General features: G+C 40.7%; 1 protein-coding gene across 1 annotated transcript in view; it reads left to right on the top strand.

The window, feature by feature from the left end:
- The window catches only part of CRISPLD2 (cysteine rich secretory protein LCCL domain containing 2), an 81,709-nt gene that overhangs the window by 38,737 nt on the left and 23,203 nt on the right, over positions 1–19,769 (top strand). The window contains exons 6-13 of the mRNA XM_020989249.2: positions 1,545–1,645; positions 7,514–7,657; positions 9,221–9,281; positions 9,845–9,911; positions 10,731–10,861; positions 13,444–13,487; positions 14,345–14,417; positions 16,489–16,564. Of these exons, the coding sequence (XP_020844908.1) occupies positions 1,545–1,645; positions 7,514–7,657; positions 9,221–9,281; positions 9,845–9,911; positions 10,731–10,861; positions 13,444–13,487; positions 14,345–14,417; positions 16,489–16,564 (697 nt within the window). The remainder of the gene's footprint in view (positions 1–1,544; positions 1,646–7,513; positions 7,658–9,220; positions 9,282–9,844; positions 9,912–10,730; positions 10,862–13,443; positions 13,488–14,344; positions 14,418–16,488; positions 16,565–19,769) is intronic.

The following is a 19,769-nucleotide window of genomic DNA, read 5'->3' as shown; positions in this document are numbered from 1 at the left end:
AATACTTGAGGATATAGAGGGCCCCATGTGAAGGGCTGTACTTGAGGACCTAGAGGACCACATGTGTTCTTGAGGCCTCACTGGACTAGACAATCTCCAGGGTCCCTTGAGGTTGTAAATCCTTTGATCCAAATGCTTTTCCATCTAGCTAGAATTCTTTAGATTACACACTCTGTTCCTCATGAAGAATGTGCTGGAATCAGAGTCAGAAGATGTAAAGTCAAATCTTGTCTCTGCGAATTACAGCTTACGGAATGTTGTACAAGTTATTTAGTCTTTCTAGGCCTCAGTTTTCTTCATTGTAAAGTAATGATTTTGAGCTAAATGGTCTTAAAGGTCCTTTCCGGTTCTAAGTTAATGATCCTACAATTTCTAAAAAATTAAACTTTAATATATAAATGCAAATATAAATAAACAATATAAATATAAATTTAATTGTAATTTCTCTCAATTAGCAAATATGTATTTTTCTCCTATCAACCTATTTAAAATAAATACACTTTTAACAAATACATATAGTAAAACAAATCAGTTCCTGCATTGGCCATGTCCAAAAATATGACTCATTCTGAGTCCTAAGTCCATCACTTCTCTGTTAGGAAGTGGGTAGCCTGCTTCATTCCAGGTCTTTTGGAATCATGGCGGATCATGGGATTGGTCAGAATTGTCAATCAATCAGCATTAATTGTTGTTGTTCAAGCATTTCAGTTTTGTCTGATTCTTCCTAACCCCATTTGAGGTTTTCTTGGCAAAGATACTGAAGTGGTTTGCCATTTCCTTCTCCAGCTCGTTTTACAGATGAGGAAACTGAGGCAAACAGGGTGAAGTGATTTACCTGGGGTCATATAGCTAGTACCTGAGGTCAGACCTCGCTTTCTACCCGCTGCACCACCTAGCTGCCCTAAGCATTTATTAAGCACCTAATATGTGCCAGACTCTATGCTGAGCACCAAATTCTTAAGTCCGTCAGAGTGTTTACAAAGTCTTTATTATGGTATGAGCTGTTCTCTTGTGAACCTCTGCTTTTTTGACGTTTAAGGCTGGGGACCCTGCTTTTTCATTTCTGAAATGGTTATAAGAGGGGAAAATTCAGCAGACTCTAAAATGGAAACCTTTTCTGTTGGAGCCCAGCGTGTGTTGGGTGCCGTTACAGTCCTGGGACTAAAGAAACATTAGTGGATTTGTGGCTGGGCTGGTATTCCAGGGCAAACAGAAACTGACGACATAGTTGTAGGATGAAAAGGGGCCCCACTGTATCTCCATCCGTTTACCCAGCCGCCGTCTATGCTCGAAAGCTTCAGACTATAAGTTCATGGAAAGAGCCGAGGCCAGCAGCCTCTTTTTTTTTTATCTTCCGTTTTGAATGCTGTCTGCCATCTTATAAACAGTGGAAACATTCATTTCTCCCTAATTCCTGTTGCCTTTGGGGTTGCAGTTTGGAGATCTCAGGCCAGGCTAGAGTCAGGTACCTGGCCCGTCGGTGGCAGCAGCACTCGTGAAGACCTTGGAGATATGTTTGACAGTTATTTTCTGCTTCTCTTCAGGGGAAATTGGATTGGTGAAGCCCCGTATAGAAATGGCCGGCCCTGCTCTGAATGTCCGCCCAGTTATGGTGGAGGCTGCAGGAATAACCTCTGTTACCGAGGTATGAGCCTTTAAATGAAAAGTGTTTAACTGATGCCTTTTGATTTGACACTGCAATTATTTCTGGTAATTACTGGGCCCCTCTCCCCCTTCAAGAAATTTCCTTGAAACAAAGCAAAACATTTAGGGCCCCCCATCCCAAATTACAATTATAAATTGTCCCCTGGACAATGTATGTAATATTCTGCCCCAGTAGCCTCCCACTTCTCTGTTAAAAGAGGGAAGAAAAATTCCCTATTTATTCTCCAGGACTGTTATTGGTATCAACCTGAAAAGAAGATGCTACCAGAGTAGCAAAAACTAGGGGTTTTGATTGAGGCAATTTAAGGCATCACTCAGTACCCAAGTGCCCAGAGGAGATCAGGTAGTTAAATATATTTCAACCGGGAGGGAGTCTCATGGGAGACACAACCTCACAACTATTACATAAGTTGTTTTGTGTAGCAACTGAAAGTCCGTAAAGAAGGCTGGAGGAGGCTGGGGTGACTAGTGACATCTGGTCAGAACAGCTGGCTCCAGGTGCAGCAACAGGGAACCTCGTTTAGATCTGTTCCAACAGTGGGGTCAGGGGGATCAGAATCAGATAGTCCCTTCTGGTGTCTGCATTCGACATCCGTTTTTCACTCCCTGTTAGTGGCTGCAAACAGTTTGTCATCATCTTCGTCAATATTATCCTTTTCGTTCTCCTTATTTTGCTCTGCCTCAGTTTATGTAAATCTTCCCATGTTTTCTGGCATTCCTCCATGTAGTCATTTGTTCCATAATCAGAGGGCAGCCCTTTTGTCACCACCACCCTGAAAAGTGTTCCATGCTGGCCACATGTTGACTTAGAAAACCACAAATTAACATTATCTATGTCGTATGTTTATTTTGTTAAGCATTTCCCAGTTTTGATTCAATCTGATTCGGGCTGCACTGGGGAGTTTTTCAGCAGGAATTTGATGCCTCTGGCCTGGGGTGCTGAGAGGTGACTTTAAGAATATTTTGGTATATATCGAGCCTTTGTTTCTGTCCTTGACTTCCTTGGGGTATATAGGCAGCGGTGAGATTACAAGCTTTCATGCCTTTAAAAAAGAGAGTCCCTGTTTGCTCCCAAACAGTTTTTGTTAATAATTGAAAGGGGAAACATTTCCGGAAAGAAAGAGAGCCAGGCTTTCCTTGGTATGAGAGGACTGAGTTGAAGATAGTAAAGCTCTGTTATATTCAGGGCTGTATGCATGCCTGGAGGCTGAATCAGAGCAAATGACCATGTATAGGGCAACATTAGAAGTCAAGGGTGATTTGGGTGACTTCCTTCCTTCTTGATCTTTGGCCAGCTGTGTACCTTTTGCCAGAGGCTGGCTTGACAGCTTGAGACAGGGGTTCTTAACCCATCTTGACGATCCCTTGGGCAATTTGGTGAAAGTGTAGACCCCTTCCTAGAAGCTTATTTTTAAATGCTTGAAGCAAAATGCATAATCACAAAGAAGACCAATTATATGGAAATAAAGATTTAATTTTTTTCCCCTGTCCAAGTTCTTGGATACCGTGAAAATCCATACGCAGAATCTTTGGAAGTGCATGGACCCATAGAGTTTCAGGTTTGATAGCACACAGAAGGAACTAGGCAGGAGAAAGAGAGCTAGATTTAGAGTCAGAAATCCTGGCTCTGTCATTTACAACCTGTGTAATAAGTGACTTAACCTCCCCGGGTCCCAGTCTCTCATCTATAAAATTAAGAGATTGGAGTAATTACTTTTATCATCCCTTTTGGTTTCAAATCCGTGCTCTTATGACTGTAGGCTTTGACATCAAAGAAGGAAAATCCCTTTGTCTTTTAAAGTATGGTTTCACAAACACATTCCTACCTCAACACAATCTGTTAACTGAGTTGTTTCAGTTGTGTCTGACTTTTTATGACCCCATTTGGGGTTTTGGGCAAGGATACTGGAGTGGCTTGTCATTTTCTTCTCTAGATCATTTGACAGATGAGGAAGCTGAGGTAAACAGGGTTAAGTGACTTGCCCAGGGACACACAGCTGGTAAGTGTCTGAAGTCAGATTTGAACTCAGGAAGATGAGTCTTCCTGACTCCAGGCCTGGCACTCTGTGCACTATGGCACCACCTAGCTGCCCTGACTCTGTAATATACTGGGAAGTCAAAAAGCATCCTCTCCCTCCTGAGATTGTCCTGGAGCACTTTGCACGGATCTCTGCTTTGCCCTCCTTACGCTGCAATTTATATTATACTTATCTGAGGAGTGTCAGACATCCCCTTAGGACAATTTAACTTCCTTGATGACAGGGACTGTGTCACTGTCTCCTCAGTGCCTAGTGCAGTGCCCTGCACATTGTCAGCAAATATTGACTTGATTGAATTGAAGTGATATAGAGTCATGGAAAGATCACATAGAGAGCCTAGAAAGTCTAGAGAATCAGATTTCACTCCTGGCTCTAATCCAAGCTATTAAACATCTATTAAATGCATACTATCTGTAAGGTACCATGCTAGGTTCTGCAGATACAAAACAAAAACAAAAACAAAAAAAATGCTTCCTGCCCTCAAGGTGGTTATATTCTACTGAAATGCCATTAAATATTCTATGACTGTGGATAATTAGCTTACCTTTGCTGTATCTCTTCTTGCCCCATCTTATGATGGGGTAATAATGTGGCACCTACACCCCAACTTGAATACGAGTTTCTCCAGACAAGCTATACAGGGTCAAGGGACTCTGTTCAAATCAGCTTTAAACCATAGCCCATAAGCCCATACCAATGTGTTTGCATTTGCTTATCAGCCAGAAGAGGCACTTTAAAAAAAAAAGGCATTTGATGAAATAGTATAGTAAGAAAAGTTACAATAGACCATTTCCCTCATAACCTTGGGCCTGCTCCTGGGAAGAAAAGAAAGTCCTGTGATAACCTGCATAATGTCTAATTGCCAAATTGTACCCATTTAGCATTATTTTAGGTGCTGTCCTTCCAGTAAAGCATCAATGACTGTCTGGGTCTGAGACCCTCCAGATTTTTCCATCCTGGTAGTCTTTTGATCCCCCATTCAAGTGAATGGGAAAGGTCAGTGCACAGAAACATGAGTCTTAGGTGGGCCATCCACTTCAGACCTTTGCTTAAATTGCCTTTATATATGTATGTAGCAGCCTCAGACACTTACTAGCTGTGTGACCCTGAGCAAGTCATTTAACCTTGTTTGCCTCAGTTTCCTCATTTGTAAAATGAGCTAGAGAAGGAAATGACAAACCACTCCGGTATATTTACCAAAGAATACCCTAAATGGGGTCAAGAAGAGTTGGTCATGACTGAAAAATGACCGAATGAAGCAGTGAAACTTTCTAGGCTTTGAGGCCATCCTATAATACGTTCATAAATTACAGCTGGAAGGGATATTGGAGGTCATCTAGACCATTTAGTTGGTGAAGAGACTCAGGCCAAGAGAAGTTGTGATTTGCCCCAGCTTATACAGGTAATAAATAAATGTCAGGATTTGAATCTGGGTTATCTGACTCCATTGCACCATAGTCCCTTCCTACCATCTCTTAAACCTAATGTTGCTGTCCTTATTTCCTGGGGGCAGTTGTGAAGCTCAAGTAAAATGGTATTATGTGACAATCTTTTGAAAAATATAAAACCATGTGCAAATTTTGATGTTGTGTTATTTGTAAGAGGCAGTGAGATATAGTGGATAGAATAAGGATGTCAGAAAAGCCTGGGGTTCAAGTCCTAACAATAGGTAAATCACTTGATTTCTCACATTCTTAAATACTATAAGTTCTAGGTGATTTGCTTTTACATTGGTGGAGAAAGTGATCATAACTCAGAGATCCTCACACAGATGAAAATGCAGGTTTAGGCCAAAAAAAAAAAGCTAATACTAATTCAGTCTAGAAGGTGCCCTTCCCACATTCCTCTTAGCTCTTCATCTTCCCCTTTAGCAGACCTGCCCAGAGGTAGAGACAGTCTACAGAAAAACCTTGTAATGAATTTGGGGATGGAAATTCCCCAGAGCTACCCTGGCTAACCGTTCGGATCCCTGGTTCCACTCTATTAAAATAGAAAGCATGTTATTCAGTCAAGTGTCCTTACCACTTTCTTACATGTGAATTTTCCATCCTCCAACTGGGTTTTAAGTCCTTCAAGGGCAAGGATTGTCTTCAATTTCTTAGCATAGTTCTCTCCACACAGTACATATTCAAAGGTTTCTGACTGACTCACTGACCTACATTAGACTCAATAAAGCTGGGATTATGAGGTATAAAAATCTGGAAGGCTCAAGGAAGAAAACGTGGCTTATTCTCGTTACACCTTTTTTGTTTTCCAATGGAAAACAAACTTTTTATTAGGTGCATTCAAGGGAATGAAGGAACCCAGCAAGACATAGCAGGCACTGACCTGAGCAGCACTTGCAAATAGAATGTCTCTGCAGAGCATTGTATATAGACGGGAACACAATTCTCTTTTGTGTTTTCAAGTGTCTGTGTTACTGTTGTTTTTTCCCTTCATTTTTAAAAAATCCTTTTCTGACTCCTCGAGTTCAGAGAGTGAGTGAGGGGAGTTGACGTGTGGGATTTTGGATGATTTTATCTCTAGGTAACCCCTGGCCTCTTTATGTTTGAGGCAAAAATCAAGACTCAGGAAATGTTTAATTAGAAGACACAAGCAAAGTATATTGTAGTGTATGTTATTGGACAGGCACAGAGAGGGTAAGCTGGGGAAAGAGCAGGCCACTGGGGAAAACTTCCCCCAGTGTGGGAAGAGATGGTTATGACTGCTAGTTTCAACACAGTTCCTCTGTTCTTAGACACATGGTCCCTTTGGAGTTCTCCCTTCTCAGCGACAGCCCAGACCTCTCTTTACTCCCTCCCTTTGTCTGTTGTTTCTAGCCATGGATCGTTTCTGGATCAGCTCATTATGTCCCAGGTGGGGCCAGGGTGCCCTCTCCCCTCTGCTGCTGCTTAGCAATTTCAGTTCTCATTCCTTCCTCTCCGTCTGTCTCTCTCAGACTGTGGCTGTCCTTTTGAGAACTTCTGGGCGTGATTCAAGTAGGACTTCTGACTCAGAGGTGCTGATGCTCCCAAACTGTTCTCAGGGCCAAGAGGCTATGCACATTTCTCTGAATGACAAATTCAGTAGGCAAATAGCTTCTCCATTTCCTATTATGCCAGAATGGGAAATTCTGGAGTCAAGGATGATGAAAGGAAATCACAATAATTCAGTGATTCAATGACCTTACTTCAGTGACGCAATGATTTAATAATTCAGTGACCCTATTGCTGCATGAAGAGTCAGAGGTTCTGGGTTAAAATCCCAACTCTGTTATTTCTTACTTTGATGACCCTGGCAAATCCCTCAACCTCAGCTTCCTCCTATATAAAAATTAAATGACCTCCAAAGCTCTTTCCAGCTCCAGATTTAACATCCTAGAAAATGTCATGCATGTTGTTCTTAGGTACAAAGCAATCACTATGAATATTACCAGACCATTAGAATATGACCCTTTCCTAGTAGAATTCCACCTGGCATGGCCTCTTCTGTATGACCTTTCTTGCAGAGAAGTTTCCAGCTATTTAGAAATGAGTCTTTTTGTGTGTGTGTGAAATAAAACCTCTCATAAGTAAGATATACAGGGTGTCTCAAAAGTCTTATTGCAGTTAGAAGCTTCCACTAGACTTTTGGGACAGTGTGTGTGTGTGTGTGTGTGTGTGTGTGTGTGTGTGTGTATCCTTCCAGAATACATTTGACTTTAACACCAATATGTCAAGTTCTCTTGGGAACTTTTGGAACATGCACACATATACCCATATATCTTTCTCCAAAATACATTTGATTTTTAACACTAATATGTTATGTTCTTTTTTCCCCCCACTAATAAGATGAGACTTATGTACAGAAGCCTGAGACCGATGAGACAAATGAGGTGGAAATGTCTCAGATTCCTGAGGAGAAACACGTATGGGTCCAACCGAGGGTAACCAAGCCCAACAAACCCAAGAAAACCACTGCAGACAATTATATGAGTAAGAGACACCCTTGTTCCATGGCTCCCTCCACCCCCATCCCAATTGGAACCAACCCTTGGGTTGGTCGAGTGGCCCGAGGGTATTGAGAGGTCTCCAACAGGCAAATACTGGGCAGTAGGGTGGAGTGTCAAAGCAAAGTCCTAGACCTTTCTTTTTTTCTTTTTTTAAAGGAATTAGTTACTTTATTTTTGTTAAACACTGTAAGAATCCTAGACCTGGGGTGCACTTGGGTGGCCTTCTTTTTAACTCAGGCGTTTTAAGATATAACTGAAGATGTATTCCTGGAAACTATGCTGGGTGCTATGAAGAATATAAGGATGAGCAAGACAAGAGAGTCATAGTTTTTCTTTTAAAAAATTAGCTACATGTCTTATTGATGTTCTTTTCTTCCTCCTTGTAACCCTGTCTCTTCCCAAATGACGATCCATGAGAAGAAACAGTGATACATCGTCTGCATGACAATACATGACTCATTTCTCACCTCTAGTCCACTACCTCTCGCTTGATTCACCAACAGTTCACTGGTATCACAGTTAGTCACTCCAATGATCAGAGAACTCTTATGAAAGCCTAGGGTCTAGTTAGTGCCATATCTATGAACAGAGGTATCAGGGCCAATCAATCAATCAATAAACATTTATTAAGTACCTACCAAGTCCCAGGCACTGTGCTCAGTGCTGGGGATACAAAAAGAAGCAAAAGACGGTTCTTGCCCTCAAGGAGCTTACAGTCTAAGGGGGAGACAACATGCAAACATATATATACCAACAAGCTATATGTAGGATACCTAAGAAATAACTAATAGAGGGAAGAACTAGAATTAAGAGGAGTTGAGAAAGGCGTCCTATAAAAGATGGGTCATAAAAAAACCATAGACCCATGGCTTTGGGAGTTTGGAGGAGGAAGAAATGACTCCTAACTGAGGCAGCAGGGAAGGTGTTATTGAGGAGATTGTGGCAGGAAGGGCAATAGTAAAAACTGGGGGATCTGAATTTGAATTCAACCTCAATTGTGCTGGTTATGATTTTTTTCCATCTCAGTTTCCAGCATTGTTTCAATCTATGTGTTTCATGAGAGAAGTTTTTATATGACAACACCTTTGCCCCATTACTTGCATTAAGAATGTAGTGCAGTGTGCTCCATAAGAGAAGGTATGAGGTAACTGCCACTCTTTGTTGAGGACAGTCCTTCCCAAACCTGATAGTGGGAGGTTGCAGAATGTGTCTTCTTCTGGAGAGATTTCCCCTCGTTTGTTTGTTTGTTTTTTCTTTTTTATCCTCTTTAGCTGTTTCAAATTTCTCTTTTCATTTTTTATTTTGATAATCTGGACTTCTTCTAATGTTCCCATTTTTCTTTCTTTCCTTTCTCTACCTCTGTGATCAAATTTTGTTAGATTTTTTAAAATAAGACTTTTTTTCTTTCAATTTTGTTTACCTCTTCTTTGATTTTCAAAGTTTCTATTTTTGCATTATTTGGGAGGTTTAGATTTGTTGATTTTTCTAGTTTTTCTTCCTTACTCTTTTTTCTCAGATCTATTTTTTTATTTTTCTTATCTCCTAGCACAAATCATCAAGTGTGAGACCAAAATGAGGGACAAGTGTAAAGGGTCTACGTGCAACAGGTAACCTTTTGTTTTGACTCTCCTATAGTCAATGCCTTTATTAAAGGCCTTTAAGTTCATTCACAGAACAATACCATGCAGCATAGTCTTTGTGGAAAATGGCTTTTGTGACATTTTAATACAACTTAGGTGATAAGTTTAGCAAGATTACAACTCCCTCTTATTTCATGCATCACTTTAGTGATGCATGACCACAATAACTCATGAGTCCCAATTGTCTGCCACCGTTTATTCAATGCTTGTTCAATGGCCACTGCACCACCTAGCTGTCCCAAATGATGTCTTTAAAGTACATGAAACTGGCTTTTAAGTGAGTTGTTAATTTTGTGTCCATAATTAATTTGTTTCAACTTCACACGTAAAATTGAAGTGCACAGTTAAGTAAGGTTTCAATCTAGCTCCCTTCAAATCTATCACAAATTCAAAGTTAACCAGGGTCCAAATGAATAAAGTTCTCCCATTTTTGGAAAGGACATTTGTAGAAAATGTGCATGAAAAGGACTAAGTCATTGGCATAACAATTAAGAGAAATGATGTGTTGCTTTTCTCCCCCCTCTAACCAGATATCAGTGCCCAGCAGGCTGTTTCAACAACAAGGCGAAAATTTTTGGAACTCTTTTTTATGAAAGTGTAAGTGTTGTTCATTGCCCCCTTAAGTAGCTTGAGTCAAATTTTGTAGAAACAGAAAACATGGACACTTTAATGTGGAAAGTCTTTCTTATATATTCATAGAATCATACACCTGGGGTTTAGGGAGCTGACCTGCAAGAATTCCCTACAATCTCACAACAAGGTTAGGAAACCAGTTTTGAAAACTGGAAATGATGAGCAAGCTGATCAGCCTTCAGACAAACAAATGAAGGAACAAATGAATGAATGAATAAACAAATCAACAGATCAACAAACAAAATCATACCTGGGGCATAGTCAATGGTGCGCTGGCTGTAAAGCCAGGAAGATGTAGGCTCAGGGTCCATCTCTGACTTGTGCTGGCTGCAGAGTCCTGGCCAAGTCACTTTGCCTTCTTCTCACTGCTTTAGCTAATTCTCTAAGATTGGAAGTTGAAGAAGAGGTGCCAACCTGCATTGGTAAAGGAGCTTGCTCAGCTGGGAATTCCTTGTACAGATAAAGTGACAGGTCTGGTTTCCATCTGTCCTAAGTTAAGAGGGAGAAACTTTGCCATTGATCCTTTTTTATTGCAAGATTTTTCTGATCTTGGGGTTTTCGAGGAATAAGAAACCCAGAGAATAACAAAATGGTGCTAGTGTTTTAGGATAAAGTATCTCTGCGTCAGTTCAATCTGTAATAGCCATCTCTGCAGCTTAGTTGGATATGTTCAACCAATACCCTCTGTTAAAACTTCTTATGTAAAATGGGTACTTTACTTGAGAAGAGTTTTCCATTGTGATTGACTCTCTAGCTCTCTGTGTTGCTGTTTTCCCCCCCTAGTCATCGAGCATATGCCGAGCTGCCATCCATTTTGGTATCATAGATGATAAAGGAGGTCTGGTTGACATCACCAGGAATGGGAGGGTGCCCTTTTTTGTGCGGTCTGAAAGGAATGGCATTGCATCTCTAAGGTAATTCTTGACTTGGATTTTATCTCAATTCTTTTAGAATTACAGTTTCTTCCCTCCCCTCTCCCTTTTACCTATCCATGCTATTAAAAAAAAAAGGAATTTAGGCTTTTTGGATAAACCAAAGACATTTTTTAAAAGCACTGACCAATGGACAGGTCACTGTAGTCATTTTATTAGTGAGTAAGCATTTATTAGGGTTTACTATGTGCCACTTACTGGATATACAAAGAAAAGCAAAATGAGTCCTTGTCTTCAATGAGCTTACATTTGAATGGAAGAGACAACATGAAAATAACTAGGTGATACAAGGTATATACAGCATAGATGGAAGGTGATCTCAGAAGGGAAGCATGAGCTGCTGATGGGCCTGGAAAAGGCCTACTGCAGAGGGTGGGATTTCAATTAAGTTTTGAAGCCAGGCAAGCCAGAAGTGGAGATGAGGAGGACTGAGAGCATTCCAGGCATGGGAAAGAACCAATGCAAAGACATCAAGTCAGGAGCTGGAGTGTTTGTTGTGTTCTAGAAATAGATCTAGAAGGATGGTGGCAATAAAATGAAGTGTGTAGAGAGAATGAAAACTGGAAATGCCAGATGGGACCAGGGTGCAAAGGGCTTTAAAAGCCAAACAGAGAATTTTCTATTTGATTCTGGCAGTCATAGAGAGCCAATGGAGTTTACTGAATAGCGGGTGACCTGGTCAGAACTGGGCTTTAGGAAGATCACATTAGTAGCTGAGTGGAGGATGGGTTGGAGTCAGGGACACCATGCAGAAGACTCTTGCAATAGTCCAGGCATGAGGTAGTGTGGGTTTGCACCAGGATAGCAGCTATGGGAGGAGAGAGAAGTAGGAATGTAGCAGAGATGTTGTTAAGATAGGAACAACAGATTGTCTATGTGGAGTGAATGCAAATGAGAAATAGGCGTCATTACACCAAGGTTGTGAACCTGGGTGACTGGGAGGATGACAGAAATAGGGAAGTTTGGAAGAGGGGAGAATTTGGGGGGGAAAGATGACAAGTACAGTTTTTGACATGTTGAGTTGAGATGTCTATTCAACATCCAGTTCTAGATGCCCCAAGCAGTTGGTGGTGAGACTAGAAGTCAGGAGAGAGGATAGGGATGGATGAATCTCAGAGAATCATCTGCAGAGATGTTCATCAAAACCACTGGAGCTGATGAGATCACCAAGCAAGCTAAAAAGAGGGCCTAGGATAGAGTCTTGGGGAAAACGCATCATTAATGGGCGTGACTTGGGTGGAGATCCAATAAGAGAAGTTGAGAATGACTGGTCAGACGGGTGGGAGGAGAATGAGAGAAAAGCAGTATCACAAAAACCTAAAAAGGAGAGAGTATCCAGGCGAAGAGGATGGTTGATGGTGTCGAAGAGTACATACAGATAATTGGTATCATACTGCTTGCCTTCTCAGTGGGGAGTGGAGGGAGGGAGAGAATTTGGAACTCAAAAATCTTTTTAAAGGAATATTAAAACAAATAATAAAAATTTAAAAAGATTACCTACAGAGAGGTCAAGATGGATGAGGATTGAGAGAAGGCTGTTAGATTTGGCAACTGAGATATAATTGGTCACTTTGGAGAGAGCAGTTTCAGTTGAATGAAAGAAGATTTTACTGCAGAGTTTTGAAGACAGTGGGAAGAGAGGGGGAGGTACCGAGTATTTCTCAGATGTCTCCAAGAGTTCAGTCACGAAGGTGAAGAGAGGTAAAGGATAAAAATGATTGAGGATGGTCGATCAAAGGAGAGTTGCAGGAGATAGGAAGAGACGGAGGATAAGGAAGAGAGTGGGGATGATGGAGGAGGCAGTCTCCCGGAGAAAAAGGGATGGAATGGGAACAAGGGTGGAAGATTCCATCGCCCTCTTAAAGATACTGAAAAAGGCTTATGATCTCTAGGGGAAAGACAATTGAAGCTGATGTTACAGTGTATTAATATCATTTTAGGAATAAAGAACTCATCTAATAATGGTAATAACATTTTAAGGTTTACAAAGTACTTTATATCCATTACCCACATTTAATCCCTAGATAATCCTGGGAAATAGGTAATGCAGGTATTATTATCCTCATTTTACTGATGATGAGGCTCTATAAGCAGTTAAGTGGTCTTAGCTTTGGGGTTAAGCCCATGATCTGAAAGCTAGTAACTTTCAGGAACAAGTTTTGAACCCAGGTCTTTCTGATTCCTAACCCAGCGCTCTGTCTGCTATACTATAGGGCTCCTCATCTCATCTCATCTCGTCTCATCACATCCAGTCTCCTAGTTTTCCCTCTATTCCTCACCCTGAGTCCTCAGCTCTCCTTGGGTCTGTTTCCTCACTGGCCTTTTGCATTTGCTCCCAGCATCCCCAAGAGCTGTTTCCACTTTTCAGTCTGCCTGTCTGATTCCTGGAGAGCCAATCAGACTCAGAGTTTGTAGCCCATCCATAGCTCATGCTCAATTTAGAAGGACAGAATCATAGAACATCAGAGCTGGAAGAGACCACATGGGGTTATCTAATCCAGCCATCTCAATCGTATTTGAGAATGTGATTATCCTGATCATTTTCTGTTATTTTTGTTTTCCAGTAAATACAAGGCTTCTAACTCATTCATGGTTTCCAAAGTAACAGGTAAGCCTTTTGTTGGGATATAATAATAGCCAGTATTTATATAGCCCTTTAAGAGTTACATAATGCTTTACAAATGTCACCTCATTTGTTCTTCAAAACAACCCTGGGAGGTAGTTGCTATTATTATCCCCATTTTACTGTCCAGGACTCTGAGGCAGACTTCAGTTAAATGACCTGCCCAGGGTCACACAGCTAGTAAATGGCTGTGGTTGGATCTGAACTCGGGATCTTGCTGATTTCAGCTCCAGCCATCTACCCACTGTAGAAGATAACAGAAGTTAATTTAGATTTCTAAAGTGACTTGTACATAAGTAAATGCTTTAAAATGCTTATTTAAAATGCTTCTAGGCTGGGAGTCAGAATTTAGCATTTGTCACTACCAAGCTATGGGATGTTAGATGGGTCACGTCACTTTTGGGCTAGAGTTTCCCTATCTGCTAATGGTAAAGGTACCTGTTTTATATATTAATAATTCATAAAACATTAGAACAGGAAAGTCTATTAGAGATGATTGAATCCGTGCCCTGGGGCAGTTAGGGGGCACAGTGGATAGAGTGCAGGCCTGGAATCAGGAAGACCTGAATTCAAATCCAGCCTCAGATACATACTAGCTGTGTGACCCTGGGCAAATCACTTATCCCTGTTGGCCTCAGTTTCCTCACCTGTAAAATGAGCTGCAGAAGAAAATGGCGAACCACTCCAGTATCTTTGCCAAGAAAACTCCAAATGGGGGGTCACAGAGAGTCAGACATGACCAAAACAGCTGAACAACTACAAATTCATTCCCTTCATTTTATAGGCTAGGGAAAATGACTCGCTCATGCCTTTCTTATTTTTCACTGTGTTTGTTCCCACAGTGCAGGACCTGGATTGTTACAGCACAGTTGCTGAGCTGTGTCAGTTTGAGAAGCCAATGAAACATTGCCCAAGGTAATGCTTCCACCCGGGGAACTGACTCAGTACCCACACTTGTGCTAGTGATAGCTGGTACTCCTTCAGTATGGTGATGTTCTAACACATCTTTACCACACTGAGAGAGACCAAGCTCCGGGTCACCAAAGTCAAGTTCAGGTGCATTCAGTCTCCCAAAATGATGCTGATTCTCTTTCATCATCAGAGATTTCCGGTGAGATCTGGATTTAACCTAATGCTTCCAAGTGATTTGGAGATAAAGTTGGGAAATTTCTTCTGTAATTGTATTAGTTTGGATAAAACTATTTATTTGCAGAACAAGTGAGACCTTTTGTTCATTGTAAATTTCCAACATCATTGCATTCTGTCTCTGTTTCATTCTCTCTCATCCATCTCTTTCAGTGTCTCTCCCCTCTGTGTATATCTCTCTCTTTCTGTCTCTGTCTCTCACCCTGCCCTTTCTCTCTCTCTCTCACACACACACACACACACACACACACACATACACATACACACACATACATGTGTGCATACACATAAGTTTTTCATAATCATAAACCATTTTTAAAAATTTACATAATAACTCATGGTAGGTTTTTGATGAAATCATTTATAGAGACAAAATAATTTGTCTCGGTCTTATTGTGGTGTTTAGATATACCTCTGCTGACTCTAAATTGTTTTTTATTATATAACTTGCAGTACCAGTTTGGGAGGTAAGAGGCTAGAGGCAGGTCAGTTTTCATTTTCCCCAAAACATTGTGCTATATGATTCCTACATCATTTTTTAAAAGTTCTGTCACTGTTTTTTTTTAACATTGCTGTTACTTTATAGTCACTATTCCTCTCCACCAATAGAACCCTCCCTTGTGACAAAGAAGTCCAGCTATGACTTTCACATTAGTATCTGCTCAGAAACCTTGGAAATTAGTGTGATCTAGACTTATCTACAGACTTTTTTTGAGTTAGGAGGAATCACTTTCTCCAATCCTCCCATTTTATGCATAAGGACATGGAAGTTTAGAGAAAAGGAAGTGATTTGTTCAAGGTTGCGCAATGCCCAACATCAGTGGCAGAGCTGGAAGCAGAGCCCTGGTTTCCTGCTTCTTAGCCCAGGATTCTTCCCAGCACTGGACCAGGAGCCCAGAGATACCTTGGTTCAAATCACACCTCCAGCTGTTTTGTGTGACCATGGAGGAGACACTTAGCCTCTCTAACCCAATCTATAAAACAGTGATGATGATGCCTTGTGATACCTAATTCAGAGTGGCCAGTGAGGGACAACCAAGATAATGTATGTGAAATACTTTGTAAACTTTCAAATAACATATAAATATTAGCTATTATGAAACTAGATGATGAATTCAGATACTTCATTAACTGGATTCAAAGTACATTAGGCAAAGGGTCGGTATTTGAAATGCATTGAGTTGAAAATGGGCATTTCTTTAGCCCCTCTTTCATAAATATCCCCTCAAAATCCATGGTAAAGGAAGACAAAATGCCAAACCAGAGCCAGGCAGCCCCCCAGTAGTTAATGGCATTCAATGCATGATGTATGCCATCTTGAGAAGAACACCAATTTGAACCGTGTAAAACGAATGTCTTGTCTATGTTATCAAATCTGAAGTTTGAAATTCTGTGGTCTGAGATGATCTGGAAGGGATGCCCCTCACCATCACTGGCAAATACAGTGAGGTGGGAGGAAGGGAGGAAAAATGTATTTCTCCTCTTTGCAGCTGACTCTTGATGCCCTTCTAGGAGAGAGAATGAGATTTGAAAACTCATGTATAGCAATAAAACAGGCATTTACTACAACGTGCAGAGAAATGTGCTGGGCGCTAGGAAAATCAGAGTTTACGTGAGACCTAGTTCTTTCCCTCACGGATCTCACAGTTTAATAAGAGGAAAAGACGCCAGTGCTGCCAAGCTCATTAGAGAGTGGCCAAGAAAAGAGTTTTATGAGGTCCCAGAGAGACTGAGAATGTGGAAAAGAAATGCAGGTGGGCAGAGCAGTCCCTAGAATCTATTTTCATTTTTTCTGGTCATTCATGTGAAGAATAAAGGTTTTGTGCCATTGTTGTTTCAGAATTCGTTGTCCAGCCCACTGTAAGAATGAACCATCATACTGGGCTCCAGTGTATGGGACCAACATTTATGCAGATGTGAGTATGTTTGAAAGTTTCTGTAACAGACACAATCTCAAAGCACTGGAGGTCTTCGTATACTAGGTTTCAATGTCTGAGAATCAGCAAACCTGGGTTTGAGTTTTAGCTACATTATGAGATAACTGCATAATCTTAGGCTTTCCACTTCCCTGGTTAGTGCCTCCGTTGCCCTACTTTTAGGGCTGAAAGTCTAGATGGTGGAATACTGGATTTGGAGTCAGACTAGAGTTCAGATCTCATTTCAGACACCAACTGTGACCTTGGGCAAGGCATTTATCTCTTGGTGCCTCAGTTTCTTCATTTGTAAAATTAGAGGTGGACTTAATGGCCTCCAAGGTAGCTTCTTGCTTGAAATATATGATTATTATCTTATGATTATTTCTGACTCTGTTCTTATTAATTAGATGCTTATAGAAGCGTGTACCATTTTATACAATAGTTGGGTTGAATTTTTGTAAGTCAATTCCATGTTCCCATTGACACATTTTATAATTTCACTTTTTCTTTTCTCTTCATTTCTGAAGAAGTTTTCATTGGCTACATTTTCTAGAGTGTCAGCTTTGTTTTCCTTTATCATGGTCCTCTGGTAAAGCAGTTACATTTATAAGGAAACCCAGGAGAGCTCCGTGTTCACTCAAGATTCTTGGGGTGGGACTTCTTATAACAAGAACTTTTAAAGTTAGACTTTTTCTCTCTATTTCAGGTTTTTATGAAATAAGCACTTGCCTGAAAAGTACTTTAAGCTCCTCTGAGAAATATCAATTAGACAGAATAGGAATAAATGAATTAATAATAAATAAATAATAAAAATTAAAAATAAACCAATCAATTCAAATAATAATATAAAATAATAGACAATGAATAAATTCCTCTGAGGAATAAATTAATTAAGCATCATATTACAGCCATTTAAAAAAATTGGAAATATTGTTAAGCTAGCTGTGAGTAGCCCTCCCATCATCAGAGGATGGAAAAACTAGTTTAGAGGTTGCTTCTAGCATATAGTTGGATGGGAAAGGGACTCTCTGTTCTTTGCTTTTTTTTTCTTTCTTTCTTTGACAGTTGGGGTTAAGTGACTTGCCCAGGGTCACACAGCTAGTAAGTGTCAAGTTTCTGAGGCTGGATTTGAACTCAGGTCCTCCTAACTCCAGGGCTGGTACACTATACCACCTGCTGCCCCGTTGCTATTCTTTCTTAAACAAGCATTTATTAAGTACCTACTATATGCCAGGCAGTGTGTTAAGTATTTTGCAAATATCTCATTTGATTCTCATAATAACCCTAGGAAGTAGTTTTATTATTCCCATTTTACAGTTAAAAAACTGAAGCAGACATTGATTAAGTGACTTGCCCAACTAGTAAGAGACTGAGGCCAGATTCGAACTCAGGTCTTCTTGATTCCAAGTCAGTAGTCCACCCACTTTTGCCATCTCGCTGCTTAGATGAGGCAATGCTACATGTTGGGTCCTCCTACAGCATCTGAGCATGACCTTTTTTAGAAGCACAACTTTGTGTTATAGATGATTTATTCCAAGAGGCCATTTGGTTATAATGGAAGGAACACTGGACTTAGAGTCAGAAGAAATCTGTCTCTCACTAGCTGCGTGACCCCATTAGCAAATCACTAAATTTCACTGAGCATAAGTTTTCCCATCTGTAAAATGGGAATAATAATACTTATAGCACCTACCTAATAAGATTGTTTTGGGGTTCAAATGAGATAATGTATATAAAGTGGTTTTTAATTAATTTTTTTAAATTAACATGTAATCATTCCCTTCCCACAAACAATGAAAAGAAATTATATATAATTAAACAAAACAAATTCCATATTGACCATATCCAGAAATAAGTATCTCATTCTACATATTTGGACATTACCTCTCTGTCGGGATGTAGGTGACTTGATTCACCCTCATGAGGATAGGCAGCAAGGTGGTACTGTGGATAGCGCTGGACCTAGAGTCAGGAAGAGCTGAGTTCAGATTCTGCCTCAGCTCCTTTTCAGCTGTGTGAGCTTGGGCAAGTCCCTTAACCTCTGTTTGCCTCAGTTTCCTCATCTGTAAAATGAGGATGATAGTAACTCGTGCCTCCTAGGGTTGTGGTGAGGATCAAATAAGATAGTATTTGTAAAGCAAGCTTTTGTAAACCTTAAAGCACTATGTAAATGCTAGCTGTTCTGGAATCATGGTTGATCATTGCATTGGTTAGCATCAAGTCCTTCCAAATGGTTTTTACAATGCTGTTGCTATGATATAAAGTGTCCTCCAGGTTCTGCTCACTTCACTTTGCATCAATTCGTACAAGTCTTTGCAGGTTTTTCTGCAGCTATTCCCTCCATCATTTCTGACAGCACAGTAGCATTCTATCCTATTTCATATACTGTTATTTATTCAGCCTTTCCCCAGATGGAGAATACTTTGTAAACCTTTAAGTGCGATGTATAAAAACATCTGTTCTTACTGCTTCAGTGGTTGGCAGCTGTTGCAGGTACTCGAGATGGCATGTAGGCTGGTCACTCCCTGTCTCTGAAGCCAGATGTGCCCAGATGTGCTCTGAAGCCAGATGCGCCCCCTAGTTAGTTTTGAAGTCCCAGCTCTCAAAACAAACCATTTAAATAGGTGCCTTGGCTGGGCTGTCCTTCCCAGGGCCTGTGACAGAAATGTAATTGTAGGTTAAATATTTAAAAAGCAAAACTCCTGGACATGAAGGGCTGCTTAGGAAAAGGGGGGTGGGGGAAGGTTACTAAAGAGAGTTGTAGAATCTCTTTCCACAGACTTTTCTAAGAATAGGATAAATTTTCATTTGTTCAGAATAACTTAACAGTGATGCGTAGTGGATGGAGTCTTGGGTTTGGAATTGGGAAGAGTTCAATTCCTACCACTGACAACTTCTAGCTGTGTGACCCCAGGCAAGTCACAGATGACTGCCTAGGCCTTGAGGGACTTGAACAGATGGCCCCTGGGTTCCTCCAATCCCAGATCTGTGATCGCATCATCACTCTATGTTCAGAGGAAGTTAGATGTTTAAACACGGAAAGTGCTGAGCTTGGAGTCCACTCTGAACCTAAGGTCCTACTAAGTTAGACATGGGCTGTCTCCCATAGTGGGAATTCACCTTGTTGATGAAATGACAGATCCTTCCTTTGTTCAAATGTTATAGGGTTCGTTATCTGGGTAGGTAGGTGGTGCAGTGAATAGAG

This window comes from Phascolarctos cinereus, unplaced genomic scaffold (genome assembly GCF_003287225.1).
Source record: "Phascolarctos cinereus isolate Bilbo 61053 unplaced genomic scaffold, phaCin_HiC Scaffold_2;HRSCAF=192, whole genome shotgun sequence".
Taxonomy (NCBI): domain Eukaryota; kingdom Metazoa; phylum Chordata; class Mammalia; order Diprotodontia; family Phascolarctidae; genus Phascolarctos; species Phascolarctos cinereus.
Note: the sequence above shows the minus strand (reverse complement) of the source record. Positions and strands in the feature narration are given on the sequence as shown.